Source organism: Haliaeetus albicilla, chromosome 7, assembly GCF_947461875.1.
Source record: "Haliaeetus albicilla chromosome 7, bHalAlb1.1, whole genome shotgun sequence".
In the NCBI taxonomy this organism is placed as follows: Eukaryota; Metazoa; Chordata; class Aves; order Accipitriformes; family Accipitridae; genus Haliaeetus; species Haliaeetus albicilla.
The window spans coordinates 33,924,074-33,944,320 of record NC_091489.1 but is presented as its reverse complement, the minus strand read 5'-3'; the positions used below and the strand labels follow the sequence as shown (position 1 = coordinate 33,944,320).

At 39.1% G+C, this 20,247-nt stretch overlaps 1 protein-coding gene across 1 annotated transcript; it reads left to right on the top strand.

Annotated features, from left to right (window-relative positions):
- The first annotated feature begins 4 nt into the window (after window positions 1–4).
- Window positions 5–19,802, top strand: LOC104317121 (protocadherin Fat 4). Its single transcript, XM_069786119.1, has 20 exons — window positions 5–16; window positions 124–340; window positions 1,361–1,519; window positions 2,005–2,156; window positions 3,294–3,462; window positions 4,401–4,609; window positions 6,037–6,216; window positions 6,833–7,052; window positions 8,592–8,728; window positions 9,413–9,556; window positions 11,378–11,622; window positions 12,101–12,210; window positions 12,931–13,065; window positions 13,589–13,725; window positions 14,368–14,565; window positions 14,907–15,001; window positions 16,369–16,524; window positions 17,359–17,556; window positions 18,737–18,932; window positions 19,334–19,802. Exons 1-20 carry the CDS (start codon window positions 5–7, stop codon window positions 19,508–19,510), a joined length of 3,246 nt encoding a protein of 1,081 aa, XP_069642220.1. The 3' UTR covers window positions 19,511–19,802.
- The last annotated feature ends 445 nt before the right edge of the window (window positions 19,803–20,247 follow it).

Genomic DNA, 20,247 nt, shown 5'->3' with positions numbered 1-20,247 from the left:
CCATATGAGTAACTCAGTAAACACTATATAGTTAAATACCAGTCTTGTGTGTATGTTCTGCCACTCTCTTCATTCTGCTCTAAGCCTGGCAGGTTTTGGTTTTAGTTTTTTTTTCTCATTTAGATTTTGAGTGCTGCAGCCACAGATGAAGACATAGGGTACAATGCCATTATTCATTACACCATAATTGGAGAGACTTCTTCATTTCATGTTGGAGAACTTTCTGGAAATATTACAGCTCTTCAACCTCTGGACTATGAAAGTCGTTCCCAGTATACATTTATTCTGAAAGCTTTCAATCCTGGACAGCCAGATCTCCAGGACACAGCAAACATTACAGGTAGCTCTAGTTTACCACAGAAAATTTACCTTTGTTTCCCTTAGGGAATATTTCAGCATGTGTAATTATGAAGCATAAAGATAATTTTCAGTAGTAATACAGTCTGCTAAAGTAAATGATCAGAAATGATGATGTGACCTTTTCACTATAGCCAGATGAAAATTTTCTCAAAAAATATTTAGCTTGTCAAAAATTAAGATTTTTCACGCAAACTGACATTTACTTACTTCAACGTATTCACAAATTTTTCTATGGCGTTTTTTGAGTACCTATTGATGTTTTGATTGAAAAGGTTTCCAAAAACATAATTCAGTTCTTTTTGTCCTTGTTTACAGAAGGTCTGCTTCTAGGGTGGTAAAAAAAAAAAGTTTGACAATGATTTTTAGTGTTGTTAAAATAACAGTAGTTGATTGCCGTTGTTTTTTTCCTTAAAAAAAAAACCAAAACAAACAAAAAAACCACACAAAACTTTTTCCCCAACACAACATAAAAGATTTCTGTGAAACTAGTATCCTAGTTTTTGGTCAGCCCTACTTTTGATCAGTATGACTGAAAGTATTGGTTTGTTTATTACTTCTTGTTCTGTGTTATTTATGTTGCTGTACAGCCAGCTTCACTAATTGTGGACCACAACCCTATTGTGCCGGGTCATGTACAAATATAAAATTAAGCAATCCTGTCTCACAATGCTTGCAATTTAAGCCAAAGACTAGAGATACTAGATGAACATGGACACAGAGGGAGCCCAACAAAACAGTAAGATGACATTATTCATGACACCTAGTAGCAACAGCATGCTAGCCAAAAGTGCAGCCATTGTGGGAAACCATTGCTTGAGCAGTAAATAATTTAATCCACAAAGGCAAGCATTTTGAAGTACAGAAAACAAGATTGCCATCTGGTTTGAATTGAAAGAGCTCCAACTCCATTCAGAGGAACTGTGCTGGTTTATATTAGCTGAAGAAACAGCTTGTAACCATTTAGGTGAAACATGTTTACACTCAGACCTTCTTTTCTTAGTTACCATGGAAGATGTTAATGAAGAAGGACCCATATTTGACAAACCCTCATATTACCAGATCCTTCTAGACAATTCTACAGCTGGCACGCTGGTAGTAGATATCAACGCGAGAGATGAAAGCAAGAGTTATGATGAAGATATTTTCTACAATATTTCAGGTATGTTAGAAAAAAATCTTATGGGTGTTTATTACTGGGGTACTTGCATACTGCTAAACTAAGCTGCATGACACAAGAATGAGAGATAATGGTCATAAATTGAAATGGCATGTTCTGACTGGATATAAGGGGGGGAGGGAGGGGGATTCCTCTGCGAGGATAACCAAGTACTGGGACAGGTTGCCCAGAGAGGCTGTTGTTGGAGGTTTTCAGCACTTGACGGATGAAAGCCTTGAGCAACCTGCTCTGAATTCATTTGTGACCCTGCTTTGAGCCAAGAGGTTGGACTAGAGGCCTCACAAGGGCCCTTCCAGCACAAACAATTGAGTTGATGCAGACGCAGAATCGAGAGAGGCCAGGTGTCTTGCTCCAAATCACATATACAGATTTTCAACCCGTGTCTCTTAAATCCTGGGCATATAATTCAGTTGCTTGTCCCTGCTGGCTCCATTGAACATCTCCAACACTTGTTTTTCTGTCTTCAGGTGGAAACTCAGAAGGCCTCTTTGGTCTTTCCAGCACCACAGGAGTACTCATGTTAACACGAGACTTGTCCAAACAGACTGTTCCCCTGTATTACTCCTTGATGGTCACTGCTACAGATTCGGGTCTGCCCCCTCTTTCAACTTCTGTAAAGGTACTAGAATTTTTACCTTAGTGTTTACTTGTGCAGTTTATTCCCCAGATTGTTTTATTCTAAACTGAGTGTAACTACACCAGGAAATGGGCATTGGTGAGGCAAAACTATGCAAAACAGGAATCACAATGCCAGAGTCCCACTTCTGTTTCAGGAACAAGATACGAGACGGTAACAGTTACAAAGTTATGCTGCTATAGCAATTGCTGGCACACCACCTGTCATTGTTTTGATCATTCCATTTCAGAAAAGAAAGACAGAAGCTCTAGACTGTGAGGGAGGAAGATTAGAGGAGTGGAGGCTTCTGTGCAAGGTCAAAGAGTGAGACAATTGGAGGGGATGTAATGGAAGTATGTGATAGAATAAACAGGAGACAGCAAATAAGGTGTTCCTGTTTATTTTCCTATAATATAAGAAAAAAATTCTAAATTGAAGACTGAGAAATGTAAATATGATAAAATAAATATTTTTTTTACACAGTGCTTATTGCTGGCTGGTAATCTTTTGCCACTAAATATCACAGCTTAGCAGAATTTTAAAAAAAAGTCTAGAAATGTATGTGGATAAAGACATGTAGAAAATTATATTCAACAGAACCTTAAAATCTAGACTTATGAGCCATCATTCTTCAGAGCATTGGACAGCAGCTGTCTGGCATCATTTAGAAATGAATTATCTTTATTTTTGTGAAGCAGTAGGCATTATTTATTTACTGCTTGTCACCTTTTTTTCATACATAAAGTCAGTTATAATATTTTTAGAATACTGTACTTAAAAGCTGCTGCTCTGGTCAGACATTCTGCAGTGGAAGAATTTGTTGCAAATACAGATCAGTACCCCTCTTTCTCTTTCAGAGCTGTTTAGCTAGACAAGTAATTTGAAATGTGCTGTATGCAATGAACTGGAATCCCTCTCTATATTTAGGAAAGCATACAGGTGAACGTAAACTGATGAGGTTGCTTGCATTTTTCACTAACCTTCGCTGCCTTCTAGGCACTAATGTGTCAAACTCAGCATGCAGCAGTCATAGGCTTTTTCTTACTGACAAAATTCTGGACTTCTGCTGTTGCATACCTCAATAGAGAAGTCTGCTAAACCTGAAAATTAACCCCTGTGGTCATGTCCTTTTCTCTGCAGGTGTCAGTAACAATAGCTCCAATCAACATTTCATTCCCGGTGTTCTCTGAAGCAGTCTATCAGCCAGCCCCTCTGAGCGAGAAGACACTGCCAGATACATCTGTTGTACAGATCAGTGTGTTGTATAAGCTCCCTGTGATATACAGTATTGTATCTGGAGATGGAAAGGGTAAGCTCTTTATGTGAAATAACAAGGAAGTGGGTGTGTTAAACAACTAGTGCTGCAGAACACTTAGCTTTTAGGTTGTTTCTTCTCTCTGTCCTTTTGCTCTTATCTCAGTTCTACAGCCATTAATATTGGATGTGTATTAACCAGACGAACAAATTTGATATGGATCAGGCGTGGGCACATGGTTGAATTTCTGTCAGATTAGCTAGAGCCACATGATACAGAGCTGACTGCACCAGCTGTAAGCTTTTTTATGTCTGCTGCAAGAAGATCAGGTGATACCTAGTCAGGCATAAAGTTACAGTGACTAGAGAAACAATACATAATACAGCATAAAGACTGCTGGTAGAAAAACTAACTCAGCGACATTTTCTTAACAAATGTGAATGCGTAGAGTAAGTTTACATGGGATGAAGTGGATCGGTGCTTTGTCACATGTCTTTTTTTACTAAACATAGAGCTGATTTTATTGAATAATCAAACATAGCCATTTTGTATTTCTTTTTTTGTAAAGTGTTTTGTATGAAGTTGTGGTCACCTTGATGTTATTTGCAGAATTCCTCATCTTCAGTAAGAACAGGACTTACAATAAAATAATTTCTGATTGAAACGGGGACAAATAATCTCTGACAGTTTCAGAGGAAGGTGAAGACCTTCTGACTGAAGAGTGGTGGAGGGAACTTCTCCCCTTTGGTTCCTATCTGACCTTCTGAATTATTTGTTTTTGTTAATTACAGCCCTGGATATATCTGACATTCTTGTAAATCCATGTTGAATTTTATTTTGTTCTTTGAAGAACACTGTAACAAATGATATTCATATACATATGTATAGTTTGCATTGAAGGGTTTATATCTTCAGTTTTAATTAAAAATCATAAAGAGAATAATTTCTGGTTTTTTTGGTTTTTTTGTTGTTGGTTTTTTTTTTTTAAACAGGGTATTTCACTATCAATTCATTCACTGGTATCGTAAGAACAAGGAAGAATTTGGAATGGCAAGATTTTCCAGTCATTTTCAATGTGAGAGCAGCAGATTCATCTAATGCTAGCATATTTAATGAAGTTTCTGTGATTGTGGAAGTTACTGATGAAAATGATTTCTCTCCGGTTTTCCCATCCTCTCTACTAGAAGAAAGATTGGAAGAGGTAAGAAAATGTCATCCAAACCAAATGACAAAAATAAATCCTCAAAATAATAATAATAATAATAATAATAATAATAATAATAAAAAAACCGTTTGGGGGGTAACGAGTAAAGAAGTAAATGTTCTGGAACTGGACAGGCTTGCCATTCTGCTCTGCCATATGATGTTTTAAGGTTTATTTTAAGCTGAAAATCCCAATACACAAAGAGAATGGTCTAGAAGTGTGGACATATTGAAGGACAAGTGAATCTTCTGCTAATGAGGGGCTCCATGAAGGAAAAACAGCCACTCAATTTTGCATATTACACAGAGAATATTCATGTGCATTCAAAATCTAGTGGATGTGCTGGGCACCTCACAGACTCTACCTCAGCCTTTTGTAACGGAGCTTCATAGGGAAAAGTAGCAGGCAAAAGTCTCTAATTTAGCAACATTTCTCCTCTTGCTCAGGTACAATCTGTTGTGATTATTCCTGACACAAAGTAATCAGTGGCAGAAAGCAAGCCAGATTTCAGTCTGTGGCTGTTACATTGTGATAGCCTACAAAAAAAGCCACAGCATTTAATTATGCAAAAGCATCTAACTCAACATTTCACTCTTTAATTTTCAAACAACACTTTTCACACTTTAATCTGCAAGCTACTTTTTTAAAAAGCAGCACAGTGACCATGTTTATATTTTATATAGTGCATACCTTGCCTTTGAGATTCCCAGCTGATTCACACACATTCTCTTTTAACAGCCACAACTGATTTAAAATCTAGTCCATTTCTAACACTGAGCTAAATATAGGTTCAATTATTACACCTATTTTTAATGTTCCCAGTTAGTTTAATGGAGAAGAGTTAGAATCACATTTCCCAACCTTAAAAATTGATTTTGATGTGAAATATTTACACAGTAGGAATTGCTGGATGCCCTGTTGGATCAAATAACTTCAGATCAGGTCTCAAATGGCCATCAAGTGAAATGCTGATATTTACTGTCAATCTTGATGCAAATAACATTCTTAAAAAGGAAGAAACATATTATTTATTTTGAAAACAGTAATTACTAGCCAAATAGTGTTCAGAAAGAAACATGATTTTGAAGTTGAGAACATCCATTGAGCTCCATAGGAGTAGAGGCTGTTAAATATGAATAATTCCTCAACAGCAAGTCAGATGCTGTTTGAACAGCATTCGGCCTGTTTGAAATCATGGTGATTTTTCTTCCTGAAGCTTGCTGCTGGGGGGGGGGGGGGAGGAATAGCTCTTTTCTGTAAATTAGAGAAAAGGAGAGATTCTCTTACTGTGCTGAATGAGTTGTATAATTTTGATTTTAAAATGCCTATACTATTGTAAGTGTATGCAGTATCTGTTACTTCCCCTCTTTCACATAATTCAGCTAACCAGTCTCTGACAGCCTAAATCTGTTCTTCATCCATAGAATTTACCCGCTACTCAGATCGTCCAGCTGAAAGCTCAGGATAGTGATACAGGTAGTAATGGTCTCCTAACATATGGCATTCTTAGTGGAGACAGACTAAAATTCAGGATTGATGAAGCAACCGGAATTCTTTATTCCACTACCTCCTTTGATTATGAAGAGGAACCTACGGAGTATCAGGTTTGCTTTAGGTTTCTCAAGTCTTCATTATTCAGAACTCTTTATCTTTCCCTTGGATAACAGGTGACACTTTTGCTTTTGTTTAGCTTGATATTGCTTGAACATTTTATGCATTGTTTTCGAATGTGAGCATCTTAAGATGTGATGCATTATTAAAGCAAGATACTGCCTCTAGACTATAATGAAATTCAAGCAAGGCTCATTGTTCACCTGTTCTACAAACTCTCAAACGCTTCAGCACGTGAATAACTAACTTCACAATGACAGCTCATGTATTCAGTGCTGTCTGTTTGCTTGAATTGGTACTGGACTGAGATCCTGCAGATGCGATTCTTGGTTAATCTTCTTTATTATTGCTGCCACTGCTGGATATTTTTTATGACCTTAATTTGTCTCAAGCAAAAATATTGGTGAGTTTTTTGGTTCTATATAGAAAGAATTTTTTTATTGACCAGATAGTGCTTAAGTTTTCAATAATCATTTTGAGGTGAATTCAGGATTTGACTTTACATTTCTAAGAATACTCCAAAGTTTAAAATTCACCAAGATTTTTTAAATCCTTCTGCAAGTATCTTTTTGTATGATTTCTCATTACTAATAATTGTGTAACTTATAGGTTGTGATATATGCTGAAGATGGTGGAATCCCTGAGAAGAAAAGAGGTTACTGCACAGTTGTCGTAAAGATCATTGATGTTAATGACTGGCCACCTGTCTTTGACCCAGTGACTGAATTCAATGTAAATGAAAATGCGCCTGTGGGATTCATAGTTGGAAAAATCACAGCAACGGACAGAGACACAGGAGATAATGCCTTTGTTCTATATAGCCTTACAGGTAACAAAGAATTCTCTCACTGCACTGGAACAAGCATCACTTTGTTGTTTATACTGTTATGAGCATAAATAGCATTATGTGCGTTATCTCCTAACCCCTTTCCACATAAGCCAAGAAGGTTCACTTTCACTTGGTTTGGTATTTTACTAATTTATGCTTATACAGCTTTCAAACTGATTGAGTCGGAACTTCTTTTGCAGAAACTACAAATTGTTGTGCTTTTAATCACACTCTTAATTCTGTTAAAAATGAGCTTTTAAAAAAATCTTTAGCTACTTGACTACTGTAGCTACATTCAGCAGGAGTAATTTTAATGCAAAAAATGCCCACAGCTTTTCTGAATGAGGAATAATGGTCTAGGGCCTAATTCATCCCTGCCTTGTAGAACCCATTGTGCCTGCACCAGGTATTAAATGCTGTGAAATTAAGCCTCTCAGCCTGTGGACTGTGAGCATTTCACAGCTACTAGGAGCAGATGTAAATGGTTATCACAAGTGTGTCAGGGACCCAATTCACTATTGAGGGCTGCCTGGAGAGCTGTCTTCTTCACCCTTGTGCTGGACACCTTTACCTCTGCAGCAGAAGTGCCACAACAGACAGCAGTTCACCTACTCTGCTACCTCAGATCTCTGCCCAGGCTATTAATATAAAGTGCCTTCAATTTCATTTTAGATTAGTGTGCCAGCTTGTGAACGGCAGTGACTGAGAGCTCTGATTCGTGCTTCCTGTCACATTTAACTGTGGTAGCTGATGGCGTTACAGTTGAGAAGAGCGTTCCTTTTGCCACTGCCCTAAATCTGACAGAGATGGAGATTAGACCCTTCTGGACTAAAGCCTGCAAGAGTTGAAATAGTTGGTTTTGTTGTATGGACCATCAAGAGCAATGTGTATACACTTTATATGTTTTCAGAGTCTTTTATTTCCAACATGCATACAGGTGTTGAGATGGCTTTGGACAAGGGTGGCCAAACCCAGTAAAAGTCACTGCGAGGTCTTTTGGCACTCAAACTGACTTCTCTTTAGATCTGTGTGCCACGCAGTCCACCTTCATTAGAGACAGAATAAATCCAGTGCCATCTCCTCTTAGAGATCGTGGCAGAAGCACTGCCTTGTTAGAGTGCTTCACAACTGTTGCAACCAGCAAATGTGAGGCTGAACATACAGAAGGTCAGAGGACTGTAAAAGTGCCTGGGGACACCTCTAGTCTGTAAGAGTTGCACAGGCTTGGAGGAACTTGCTTCCAGAGATCCACCCCAGAACTCCAACACGCTGTCCATCATCATCTGTGTGCCTCAAGCGCTATTACTTTTTGAGTGTGACAGATGTATCTGCAAAACTTGTTAATCCATTCTGTTGGCTCACATTTCAAATGCTCATCCACTCAAAATATTTTCTGTTTTTCTTCTACATTATCTATATGATATTTAAAAAATTCTTTTAATGAGCTCAAGACACAAGTAAACATATAATTTAAGAGTGTAGTTAACTATGTGCTTCTAAGATGTATTAATTGATAATGCATCTTTAAATGTACCTCAGGTGGTGGAGGGAATATATTTGAAATTGATGAAATACATGGCAACATTAAGATAAAGAACTCTCCAGACTATGAAACCATGAATAAATACAACCTTACAGTGAATGCAGTCAACGATAAATCTGCCCCCTTCCATCAGGTAAAAGACCATTATTGTAATGAACAGTGACTCTTCTATTCAGAGTGGATTTTGAACTAGTGGGAGGGAGATCTATCAAAGACATTTATTGTGCTGAATAAGGTAGTCACCTAATCTTGTTTAGGGTCAGACTTTTGCGACCTTTGTCCCTGTTGAGTAGTATTTATACTCCATAATTAGTTGAAATACTTCAAAATCATGCAACCCTGAATCATTTGCAGACTAACCTGTGCTGGGGAACTGGAATTCTTGCCTACTGCTGTTAGTACTGTAAGTGCCATGATAATTTTTCATGAGAGAAAAAGTAATTTTCAGCAAATTGTTCTAGTTCTTCTGTATTTCTTTTATTTGAAAACATTACACGCTTATTTAACAGAACTAGAACACCTGTGGTTCCCTTAACTGCATCTAGCAGCAGCAGTTGTACGTGTTGGCCTCCTGAACACATCCTTTAGACACCTTTCAAGAAGTAGAATCCTACTGCAACATTGAATTTCTGCCTCTCATATTCAAATCCTGTAGTGATCTCTGTTGAGTTCACAACATTAAACCTAACACAATGTTTTACTACAGCATTTCAAAGTCTAATTTATACTTTTTGTTGCATATGCAAATAACAAAAAAAAATCACTAAATAAGACATTCTAAATATTCTAAAATGCATTAAACCATTTTGTTTTCTAGGCAACTACTCATGTCACTGTTCTAGTGATTGATGTGAATGATAATGCTCCAGTATTTGCTCAGGATTCCTATTCTGCTTCTATAAACATGATTAATCCTGTAGGGGCTCATGTCATAACTGTGAGCGCTACTGACAAAGATCAGGTAACTACTCCTGTTTTATTTTGACACTGCTTTAAGCTGCAGCCCAAATATATTTTTTCTCCGTTCTCTAGGCATGAAATACCACATGTAGCAGAAAGTGAATTATGATTGACTAACAGCACTGGGAATTGGAAATTAGGACTTCTGATGTTTCTGCCTTGACACTAATGTACTCCCTGTCTTTGGGCATGTTTCTTCAGCTATATTTGCCTTAATTTTCCCCCTTATTATATGCACTCATACTGGTCTTTCAGAAGGATACAAGGACTGAAGCAATTTAGTGTCTGTGAAGTTATCTGAACTTCTGAAGTAGAAGAATCTGTAAAAGCTAAACATCATATAGCTGGCTTGAACATGGAAGTGTCTGCTTACCAAACACCTCTGAAGCATGGTATCCCAGCTAATTCTCTCTGTCCCCATTTTTTAAAGTGATTTTGTTTGATATATCTGTACTGCACCCATCAAGTAGTATCCAGGCACTGGCAGAGATATCCAGTAGTCAACCAGATCACCATGACAACATCACTACTAATTATATCATTTAAAAGATGAAACATCTAGAAGTACAACAAAATAGGTGTAGCAGGTGCTTTCCTATTTCTTCACACATAACTTTTGTTAAAATAGCTGCAGCTGTGGTATATTGCTGCAAATAATCTAACAGCCCCTTTTTAAAATCATCCTTCTCAATGATTTTACATAAAAAGTGAAATTGCTTGTGAAAGTTGCTGGACTCTGTGAGATCTGCATTAAGACCCTAACGAAACTCACCCTTCAGATAACATGTCTGGTCCTGTGCTGTGCAGAGTGGCGCTCATCCTCCCTGTGACACCCTTTCAGGATTCTGGAGCAGAGTCCAGCAGTGAAATTATTAGACTTTGTCTCTATTCCTCCCTGTTCCTGAAAGAATTATAAATCCACAGATTACTTAGTGACAACAGATGTTCATAGTAGGGTTTGATCCTGCTGCTGCAGACCCATGGAAGAACAGAATACATTGCTTTTCAGAAATACAGAGCAAAGTGCAAAAGAGCAAACCCTAAGGGTTTGTCAGAATGGCTTCTCTCAGGGAAGTGAAATGATGTGCATAGAGTAAAATGTGTCCAACTCTCCTGTGGCAGGCAGGAATAGGTCTTACCCTCATAGCACTGGGGAGGCTGTGCTTCTCCTCAAGGTGTGAAAAGGATCCAAGGGACTTTATCTTATTGTCATTGACATCACACCTTTAGATGACTTCTTCGCTACTCTGACTGTCCCCCTCTACAGGTGTTCTTAAATTATTTTCATTAGCAATCTTTTTTCTCACATTTTTACTGTGTAACTGGCCAACTGCTTGTGAATTTTTTTCTGTTTTGTGTTTTTATGGGTGCCCATCCTACCACAGCTAACCCCAAGTTTTCATTCTCGAAAGAAATTCACCATTCTCAAGAAAAATTCACTGGAGACTTTTAGACGTTGTCAAATCTCTTGTTTTCAGTGTTTATCCTACCCCTCAAAACATACTCCCGGTGCATGTAGTTTTCTTTAGCATTGCTATGGGAATTTTTTTTTTGATCTTGGAACATCAAAATTAATTTGGAGGGGAGTGGGGGGCTCTGCCCATTGGCCCTTCCCCCTGCTGCTGCTCTTGTGTTACAGCTTAAGCACAAAGTAGCTCTGAGCCTAGTTCTCTCCAGTTATTTAAAATGCCCCTGGCATTCTGTCCATTTAAGCATGAAAATACTGAGATGCCAGTGAGTCTGTACTATGGGACTTGGAGCACTGAAATAATATGGTCCTGCAAGCAGTAGTCTACATGAAGTTGTGTTCCTTTCACGGCAGGGGCAAAATGGCCTTATTGAGTACTACATCCTCCCTGATCAAAACTTCAGCCCGTTCTTCCTGATAGAAGATACGAGTGAGGGGAAAATAATTACAACTGGAAACCTGTCTAGATCTGGAGAGATCCATTTAACAGTGATGGCTAAGGACAAAGGTTCTCCATCTTTAAATGACACTGCTATGATTACTCTTAATGTGTTTGACAACCGTCCATTTGTTCCTCGGTTTGATGAGACTGAAATCAGGTGAGGCTTTCATATTAAGTTACATAGCTGGTACATACTCTCCAGGTAGTGGAAAACACAGTGAAAGTTGAAGCTAATTTTCATATTCTTCTATGGAGAAGAAAAGATATCTGTTTTTTATAAACAGAACGTCCAAGAAATTCTGCTATGCCAGTGGTTCTGTGAATGTGATGTGAGGCATTGCCTTTTATTTCTTTATCACGCACTTGCATAAGCCAGACTCTTTGTCCCTTTCCTCTTGCATACTAATAAAACATTCTTCCCTAGCCTTTACTCAAGGATAAACAAATGTCTGGCTAGAAAAGTGGTCCTTGCACTGCACTCTTGAAAATTAGTGAGCTCTAGCAAACAACTAGAGTGGAGGGGGCAGGATTTTCCATAGAGAACTCACTCTTAAAGAGTTAAATTTCAAAGCTTGCCAGTGCAACAACTGCTGGGAAATTTAACATTACGATTTACCATTTATTTTTTATATTAGCATTTCCGTTTTGGAAAACACAGGAGTGGATTATTTCATTTACGCTTTTACTGTGGTTGAAACTTTAGGAAAACGGATTGATTATACAGTTGTATCTGGCAATGAAAAAGGTGAGTACTATTTCCCTTGTGAGTTAAAATAGCTAAGATAACAGAATAACCTGTCTTTTGTGGGGCAGATGTTGCTGTACGTAAATGAGGAGGTAGAGAGCAAGGATAAAAATTTGTGTCATTTTTTAAAAAAAAGAAAGTACACAAAGAATTTCTTTCAGAGCTCTTCACCATGGACTTTGTTAATCTTCTTTGTCTAAAGAGGGGGGTGGTAACTTGCTAGAAAACAGGTTCCTGTAGTCTTATGTTAGGATAATCTGCAGGCTGAGGGAGCCAAAATAGAAGTTGTTGTTAGCAAGCAGCTTCCTCCCTGCCGATCACTTTTAGTCTGTCATTTCCTTACACTTGCACCTATGTTAGGGCATCTGCTCTCCTTCAGCTTTTGCAGCTCTACTGTGACTCCATTTGGTGCACAAAAAAGGAAATAATTAGAAACTGAGAGGAAAACTTGGAAATGGGTGAAAAAGGAGTTGTGCAACAAGAAGCTGCAATTCTGTTTTCCAAGTAGGCTGCTTCTTTACATGTTTAAGGCCTGTTTGGTCTGGGATAGGACCCCAGCTGTGATGCCTTTGCTGCTCAGCCAGTGGAAGTGTTGCATTTCATGTTCTTAAGAGCAGAGGCCCCATGGAAGCATCCTAAGAGCAACTAAGACACAAGAGGTAGGAGGGATACAAGTGAAGTGGTAGCTATAACAACGAAGGCGCGTGTTTTGCCTTTCAGGTCATTTTAGACTGGATCCAAAAAGTGGTCAGCTGAGAACAGCAATTAATTTGAACTATGAGGAAGTTTCTCAGTATGTGATTTTAATTGAAGCAAACGAAAATCTCTCACCTGCTGCAGAAGTCCAGCGTTCAGGTAACTTTTTGCTTTGAAGGATATTCCAACTTAAATCAGGGGCAATGAACACATCTTCTGTATTTGCAACCCAATATAGGGGTTATGTAGACTGAAAAGTCTGATGTGAAAGATGAAAAGCTGAAGGTCAAAGTTGTGCAGAGAAAAGCCAGCAGCCTTCCTCCAAGGGTGCAAACCCTTACAGGGCCCTACCGTGGCCTCAGAAAATAATATAATAGCTGGGCATTGGACTCCTCAGCAGGACCTGGAGGAACCTGCCTATCCCTTGCCTGGTACAGCACAGCCAGCTGGAGAGGGCTGACAGAAGAGCAGTGCTTTTTGCCTTGAACTGCCTGCTCTTTCTGAAGCCCCAGGGAGTAGTGAGATAGAGCTCCTCTGGGCACATCCCTGCTGCATTCCCTTTCCTCTCCCTCTTCCTCACATGCAGCAGAGATACTGCTGCAAAGCCACAGTGTGACCCAGCCTTTGAAAGTTGTGCTTTGCTGGCGTTTGTTGTTGAAGTCAACTTGTGTTTGTTTAATAGGCCTCTTTGCTCAAAATGTGGCAATGCTGATGATCTCAGTGCAGGATGTAAATGAAGAGCCAGCATTTTTGAATAATGCCTACTCTGCTCGGATACCGAACTCTGTGCCGTACAAGTACCCGGTTATTACAGTTCAGGTAGAGTATCTTTCAGTGCTCTTCATGAGGACAGAAATCTTTTGAAAGATTTGGATTTCTTCCACAGTTAATCTGGGTTAAAGGAGCTGTTAAATCTTCTTGTGAAAGCTTGAGACAGATGCTGCCCATCATCCAGATTTAACATAATGGTGGTGAAGGATGGGGTGTTTAGGGAACTGGTCCACACCTGTCCTACCAGTGGGTCTGTCAGAAGAGCTATACAGCCTGTTCTGACTCATGCTGTTGTTATGGATTACATACTGCACAGACTACCGTTCTCCCTTTGGCACCGTTAACCGCTTTGTTATCTATCAGACCCGAAAGGGAAATGAATTACAAAATGGAGCAGTTCTCATCTTTTTCTAAGTCTGGTGTTATCCCTCAGTTCTAGCCTGCTCCTTTTATGCTTGCAGCTGTAGAATCCTCCAGGCTTTATGGTAAATGTATTTCCCCTTTTATACCCTTGGTCTGATTCTGATAGTTTGCACCCCACTTTGTTTAGCACAAAGAGAAAGATGTGACTGCACTATCCTAGAATACTTGTGTCTTACAAATAGAAACTGCAGAGTTTTATGATTGAAGAGTAATGCGCAGCCCAAAAGCCACAAGCTGAGTTTCACAAATCACCTTTTTTAAACACAGGCCACAGATCCAGATTCAGGAGACAATGGACTTCTGCTGTACAGCTTAGTGAATAATCAAACAAATGCATTTGACATCAATGAAAATACAGGGCAGATTTTTACCGTTTCTGTAGCAGGAAAGGCTGGAACATTTTATCTGGAAGTCCAAGCTGCAGACCAAGGCACAAGAAGACGCACGGCCCGGACAACAGTCAATGTAAGGACGATTGCTATTTATAGTCCTGATTGGTTTCCATGTCAAAACTCTGTATACAAGAAGGGCTAGGTTTGGTAATGACAAAAAAATTACTTAACACCACGCAGTGAGACTGTCCGATATACCAGTATTTACTATGTACTTTCAGGTCAGAATTACGAGGTTGCCATTTCCATTGACGTATAAAAACATATTGGCATGAAGACTGACTTTTAGAGGACAATTACTTTATATCAGAGGTTTTGGTGGGTTTTTTGTTTTGGTTTGGTTTTTTTGAAAGTCAATCTACGAGAGGTACAAATGCTTTGGAAAACCTTACATGTGATTTCTTTCTCTATTAGGTAACCATTGATTCCAGTTCCACTAACAACATTGTGGTGGTGGTACTTAATCAGAAGATCAATGTTGTTGAAAGAAACATTGCTGAAGTAAAAAGGTATTTTTGAAACTATGAAGCTTATTCTGATATAATACCTAATGACAAATGTAGAGTCCCTTTGAGACAGGGGTCTGACAGCCTACAGGGGAGGTGATACAGCCGGTGCCCATGAAAAGCTAGGCCTTCAACATGATGTACTTCAGAATAATTTGAGGGAACTCACAGGAATTCACCAGTTTTTACCTGGTAAGGCTTTGGCCTGAGCTGACGAATGTCAAAGAGGTCATTGGACTAGACAATTTTGAGAGGTCTCTTCCCACCTCAATGTTTCTGTGATTTTTAACAGCCTAGGACAAAGTTTTTCATGGATAGTAGGCCCAAGATACAAATGCAGAGACAGACAGGATAGAAGCCACAAACCAAACCCACCTTTGCTCCAGCTGAAAAATGCCCCTTGTGGCACAGCAGCAGAGCTTCTCAAGGAGGTCTCAGCCCTATGGTGCTAGGGGATTAGCTAGTGATGTGTGGATGACCACACTATGGTTAAAAACATATTTTGGCCTTTTTGGCATGTTAATGAAGACACAAGATCTTCTGTCTGATTATACATAAACACATATTTACTTTGGAAATATTGAGTCATGTGCTTTTGAGGGGAAATCACTTTGAAGGCTGGAAAAATGAGTTTGTGATGTTGACACTACTATGGCACCAGTTTCTTGTTCATAAAAATTAAATGGAAACCCTAGAGCTGCTCTGTTGCTTTCTTCGAAGCAACTGGTACTGATGGCTATCAGAATGATGGATTAACTGGGCCAATGGTCTGCTCCAGTGTGAAAATCTCTCTGTGAAAAAGGAGGAGAAAATAATGAGGATTATGAGACTGAATTTCCCTCCTCCCCGCCGTTACTGTTTATAATACTCTAGAGATATCACTGCCTGTATTTATAAAAAATAATGTCAAGTATGAAATGAGCCATATGTCGCTTTGAAAAGCATGACTAAATATATGATACTCTATGCACTATTGGTTATGAAATCAAAGTTATAAGGGTTTGTTAACCCTTCCTTTCTCTAATTAGTTGTTCAGTTATGCTAATGGCACCTATCTTCTAAGAATTTTCAGGCTATGTACAAAGTTATATAGCATTTGCTAATGAAAAGTATCTTTGCTTACCAGTCAGAGACAAGGACTGGGTCGATTTTTTTTTTTTTCCCCTCTGCTACTCAATCACGCAAAGATATTGGGCAAATAGCTTAATTCCTTTGCTGATGATAATCCTGCATTTTTACATGCTTAGATTGAAATACTAAATACCTGCAAAGTGTTGTATTAAATACTACTTTTCTATCTTTTAATTTCCAGAGTAAAAGAATTTGTCATTACCCAGTTAATTTAACATGTTTTCTTAATATGATGGCAGGGTCCTGGAAGATAAACTTGCATGGAACATATACATCATTAATATTTATTCCAATGAGTTTGAAAGAAAAGTAAGAAGCAGCACTGATGTAACCTATGTAAAAATGACTGCTTTTGATGAGGCAAACCAGGAAATATCTGCAGAAGATGTAAAAAGGTCTGTATGGTGCAGTCTGTCTTTTGGGTGTCAGAGCTATGCAGCTAGGTTTTTCTCTCCCTTAAAATTATTTATGTCTTGGACTGGATAAGTTTAGATCAAATAACAGTTTATCTGAGACTTATCTCAAGGCTTAAATGGAATTTTTAGAATTCAGAAAGCTTTCATTATTTATTGACAGGTAATTTTCAGAGTTTGTCAAAAACATGAATAAGGCTGTTTAATTGTGCAAAATATATTTAAAAGTCAGTTTTATAGAAAATTGAAGTAGAAAGAATATCATTAAAATAGATACTGACTTCACTTCAGAATTGCAGAATGGTGATTAAAAACATATATTTTAGGTGTATTTTACATTTGTTTAATAACGTGACAGGGGTATGAATGCATATTCTTATAAACATTCTATGAAGGGCAGCTGCTATTTAAACACGCGATTTCTAGGCTCAACACCTCTCATAAGCTAGTAGTTGTTTGTGGCTGATACTACTAATGGAGTCTGTAGTCACAGGAAGCAGTCTGCATGGATGGATCTATTTCTCTGAGGAAAGCACTATTGGTATCTGTAGGGCTATATGCAGCTGCCTTGATGTGGATTTAGAGGATACTGACCTCTCAAGCTCAATTTTCTGAACTTTGCAGCATTTTAATTCGTAAGCACCAGGCCTGGTTACTAGAAAACAGAGTTTTTCCTGAATGAAAGGCATGACAAGTCTGAATCTTCAGAAAAGGTCTTGGTGGATGAGGGAGTGGTATTCTGTTGTCTTCTTCACCACTCTTCAAGCCAAAGTGAAGGTCTGATAAATCATCAGCATTTTACTCTTCTATCTTCAGAAAACTTAGGGAGCAAAAGAGTAACATTGAGATAGAACTGGAGAAAATATTTTCAACGGCTGTTACTGCTGCCATAGAAGAGGCTCCTGCTAACTCAGCAACTCCTGAACTCATCACAACGATTGTCCTCAGTGTTCTGCTAGCCTGCACCCTCACAGCCTTCCTGGTATACGTACGTTTTACTATAAAAAGGAAAAGGTACAAATAGTTTTACTTTAACAATGTAATTTCGACTTACAACTAATAAGTTTACTTTAAATGTCAACTTGAAAAATACTTATCTGATAAATTACTGATGTTTGCATGGCGTACTGCCTAAGATTTGCTATAAATCAAAGTGCCTGGCATTGTACTGTAGATATTAGACACACTACATGTAACCGACAGTTGGTTTCTTCTTATGTTTGTCACACAGCAACAGGAGAAACAAATACTTCTAAAAGCACAGGGAAATGTGGATAGCAGAAATTTTAAGTGTGAAGGGGGGCTCAAGTAGTTGTAATATACCCAAAGAAGTCTTCTCTAACCCCATGAATGCTGAAATCCCCATGAATGCTGAAATCAAGGGAGGTTTTGCTGCTAACTTCAGTGGCAGCAGGACCACAGAGTAGGGGAAAACAAATGTATTTCCAAGAGGGCAGCAGGCATTGACCCTGTTACCATTACATAAAAATAGGAAATACTCCAAACTAATCCCCAGAATAATACTGAAAATAAATGTTGTGGATTAAACTTCTGACACAAATACTTCATATTCTGTTTTTAAAGCAACTGTAAAGCCAATCTTCAAAAAGAATTAACAATTTCATTTTAATGTATTTATCATTTTCAGAAAGTATGAGCAACGGTATTTGGTTAAGAAGCGAGCTGAAATTATGGAGGGTATTGATAACCCTGTGTGCAACTGACAAAAATGGAAGTCTGAAAAGCTTAGAGAAACTAAAGCACGTGAATAATCTGGAAGTAGAATGCTGATACCACAAATTTATAAAAAATAGCTTATCAAAAGAGGTGGTTCTAGTTTATTCTGGTAACATAGGATTTTCCATGTATCTTTTCACTGGTGTATAGGTTGATTTTTAAGAACCCTTACAACTGTAAGTTTAAAAACTCTACACTTGGAGGAAGCTAATACCTTTTAATCTTGTATCGAAAATTTTACAAGGGCAAATTCCTACTTAATCTTTAGCAAATTGTTAAGCCTTATGGAGAAAAACCCCTTCAGGATACAAGAAGCTACTTAACATTCCCCTAGGTAAAATCCCAGTAATTTTGAGATCAGTTTACATGCTGCTCTCAGTTTTAGAGAGGCTAAGATTTTTGTCACTTAACTATTTGCAAGCTCAAGGTGTTATGAATTCTCTGAACTCTCTTTCAGGAAAACTGGAATAATGGCGTTTAGCAATGTGGAAGACACCAAAGGAGGTGCTGCTGACAAAGATGAATTTCAGGATGATGAAAGCCCCGAGACACTAGATTGCAACAGTGAACATGAAGAAAGTGTAGCATCTGAAGAAGCCGCTGAACCTAGAAATGGAGATGCCCAACCCACTGCAGAATTCACAACAAAACAGGTAATTAGCTTTTCAGTTGCAAAGAATGGCGTGAAGGATATTTTATCATTATTCATGAAATAACTGGAAGAATTATCAAAAAAAGTAAACTTGTGATGGAACTAGGAAGAAACCCAAATCTTACATGAAGTAATGAAAACGCCTGAGGAGGAGCTGTGTTTGTCCCTGCTTAGAAGAAGGAGAACTTTGTGATCCAGCGAAGAATGGTGACCATCTTTTACAGAATGGGTAGAGAAAAGGGTTCTCTCATGCGTTGCTGCTAAATCTTGCAGCCTTGAAAGCGACGCTTTCTTTGTAAGCTTCAAGTTATAAAAGTTATACAACTTCTGCTGCTTGGAATTTGTCCACAATCCAGCATTTGTAGCTTTCTGTCTCCTCATCTGTGTTACGTTTTCTTGCAGGATTGCTTTCTGACAGATACAAAGGATGAGTTGGCTCTTTCCTTAAAACCTGATCCCACAACGCACACCCCTGAAAAAGAACTGAAAGGAGTAACATTTTCAGAAGTGGCGATTATTTTGGATGCAGAGTGTGAAGGTGATGAGCCTGATGATAACTATGTATTTTTTCATCAGTAAGAATGCTTGACGAAGAAGACTTTTAGGAAAACCACAATGACACTCACTGGAACACTACAGAATTAAGTGAGCAATAAGAATATGGGAATGCTATCCAGATTTTAATTCCTGCTACTCCTGTTGTTCGTGCTGTAAGCGATGGACAGGGAAGAAAATCAGCAGTAGGCTGGAAGGGCAGCAGCACGGTCATAATGCAAGGTTACTTCCCCAGATGCGCCGTTATCTTACGGTGTGTTCAACTTCCTATGGCATGCGTACACTGGCAAGACAATAAAACCGATTCCAACTGTGACGCCTTGTCATTATTTTAGACGAAGTACTTCTCGGACATCAACCTTCTCCTCTTTTGCACAGAACCCACCGCCGGGGTTATTTTTTTGAAAAGGAGTGACTAGCTATTTCCTACTTACACGCTGCCTTTCCTCCCCGCCGAGAGGCTCCCCCCCCCGCACCCCCGCCGGGCGCTGCAGCCACCCACCCGCAGCCGGGACCCGCCGCCGGAGAAGGAGGAGGAGGAGGAGGAGCTGGCGACCGGCCCGCAACAAGTGAGAGGGGGGTCTCGGCAGGGGGGCTGCCGCCTCCAGGGGCGCAGCCGGCGGCTCCCTCCTTCCTTCCCGGCGGGGGGTGTGGGAGGAAGGGCGGCGCGGCCTCGCCTTCCTCCTCCTCCTCCTCCTCCTCCTCCTCCTCCTCCTCCTCCGGCGGGGAGCGAGGAACGGGGGAGGGGAAGTTTCTGGCAC

Excerpts from the sequence above, each read along its gene's own strand:
- LOC104317121 (XM_069786119.1), top strand. Across the intron at positions 14,566-14,906 it reads CGGCCCGGACAACAGTCAAT|GTAACCATTGATTCCAGTTC; the intron begins GTAAGGACGATT and ends TTTCTCTATTAG. Across the intron at positions 17,557-18,736 it reads TTTACTATAAAAAGGAAAAG|GAAAACTGGAATAATGGCGT; the intron begins GTACAAATAGTT and ends ACTCTCTTTCAG.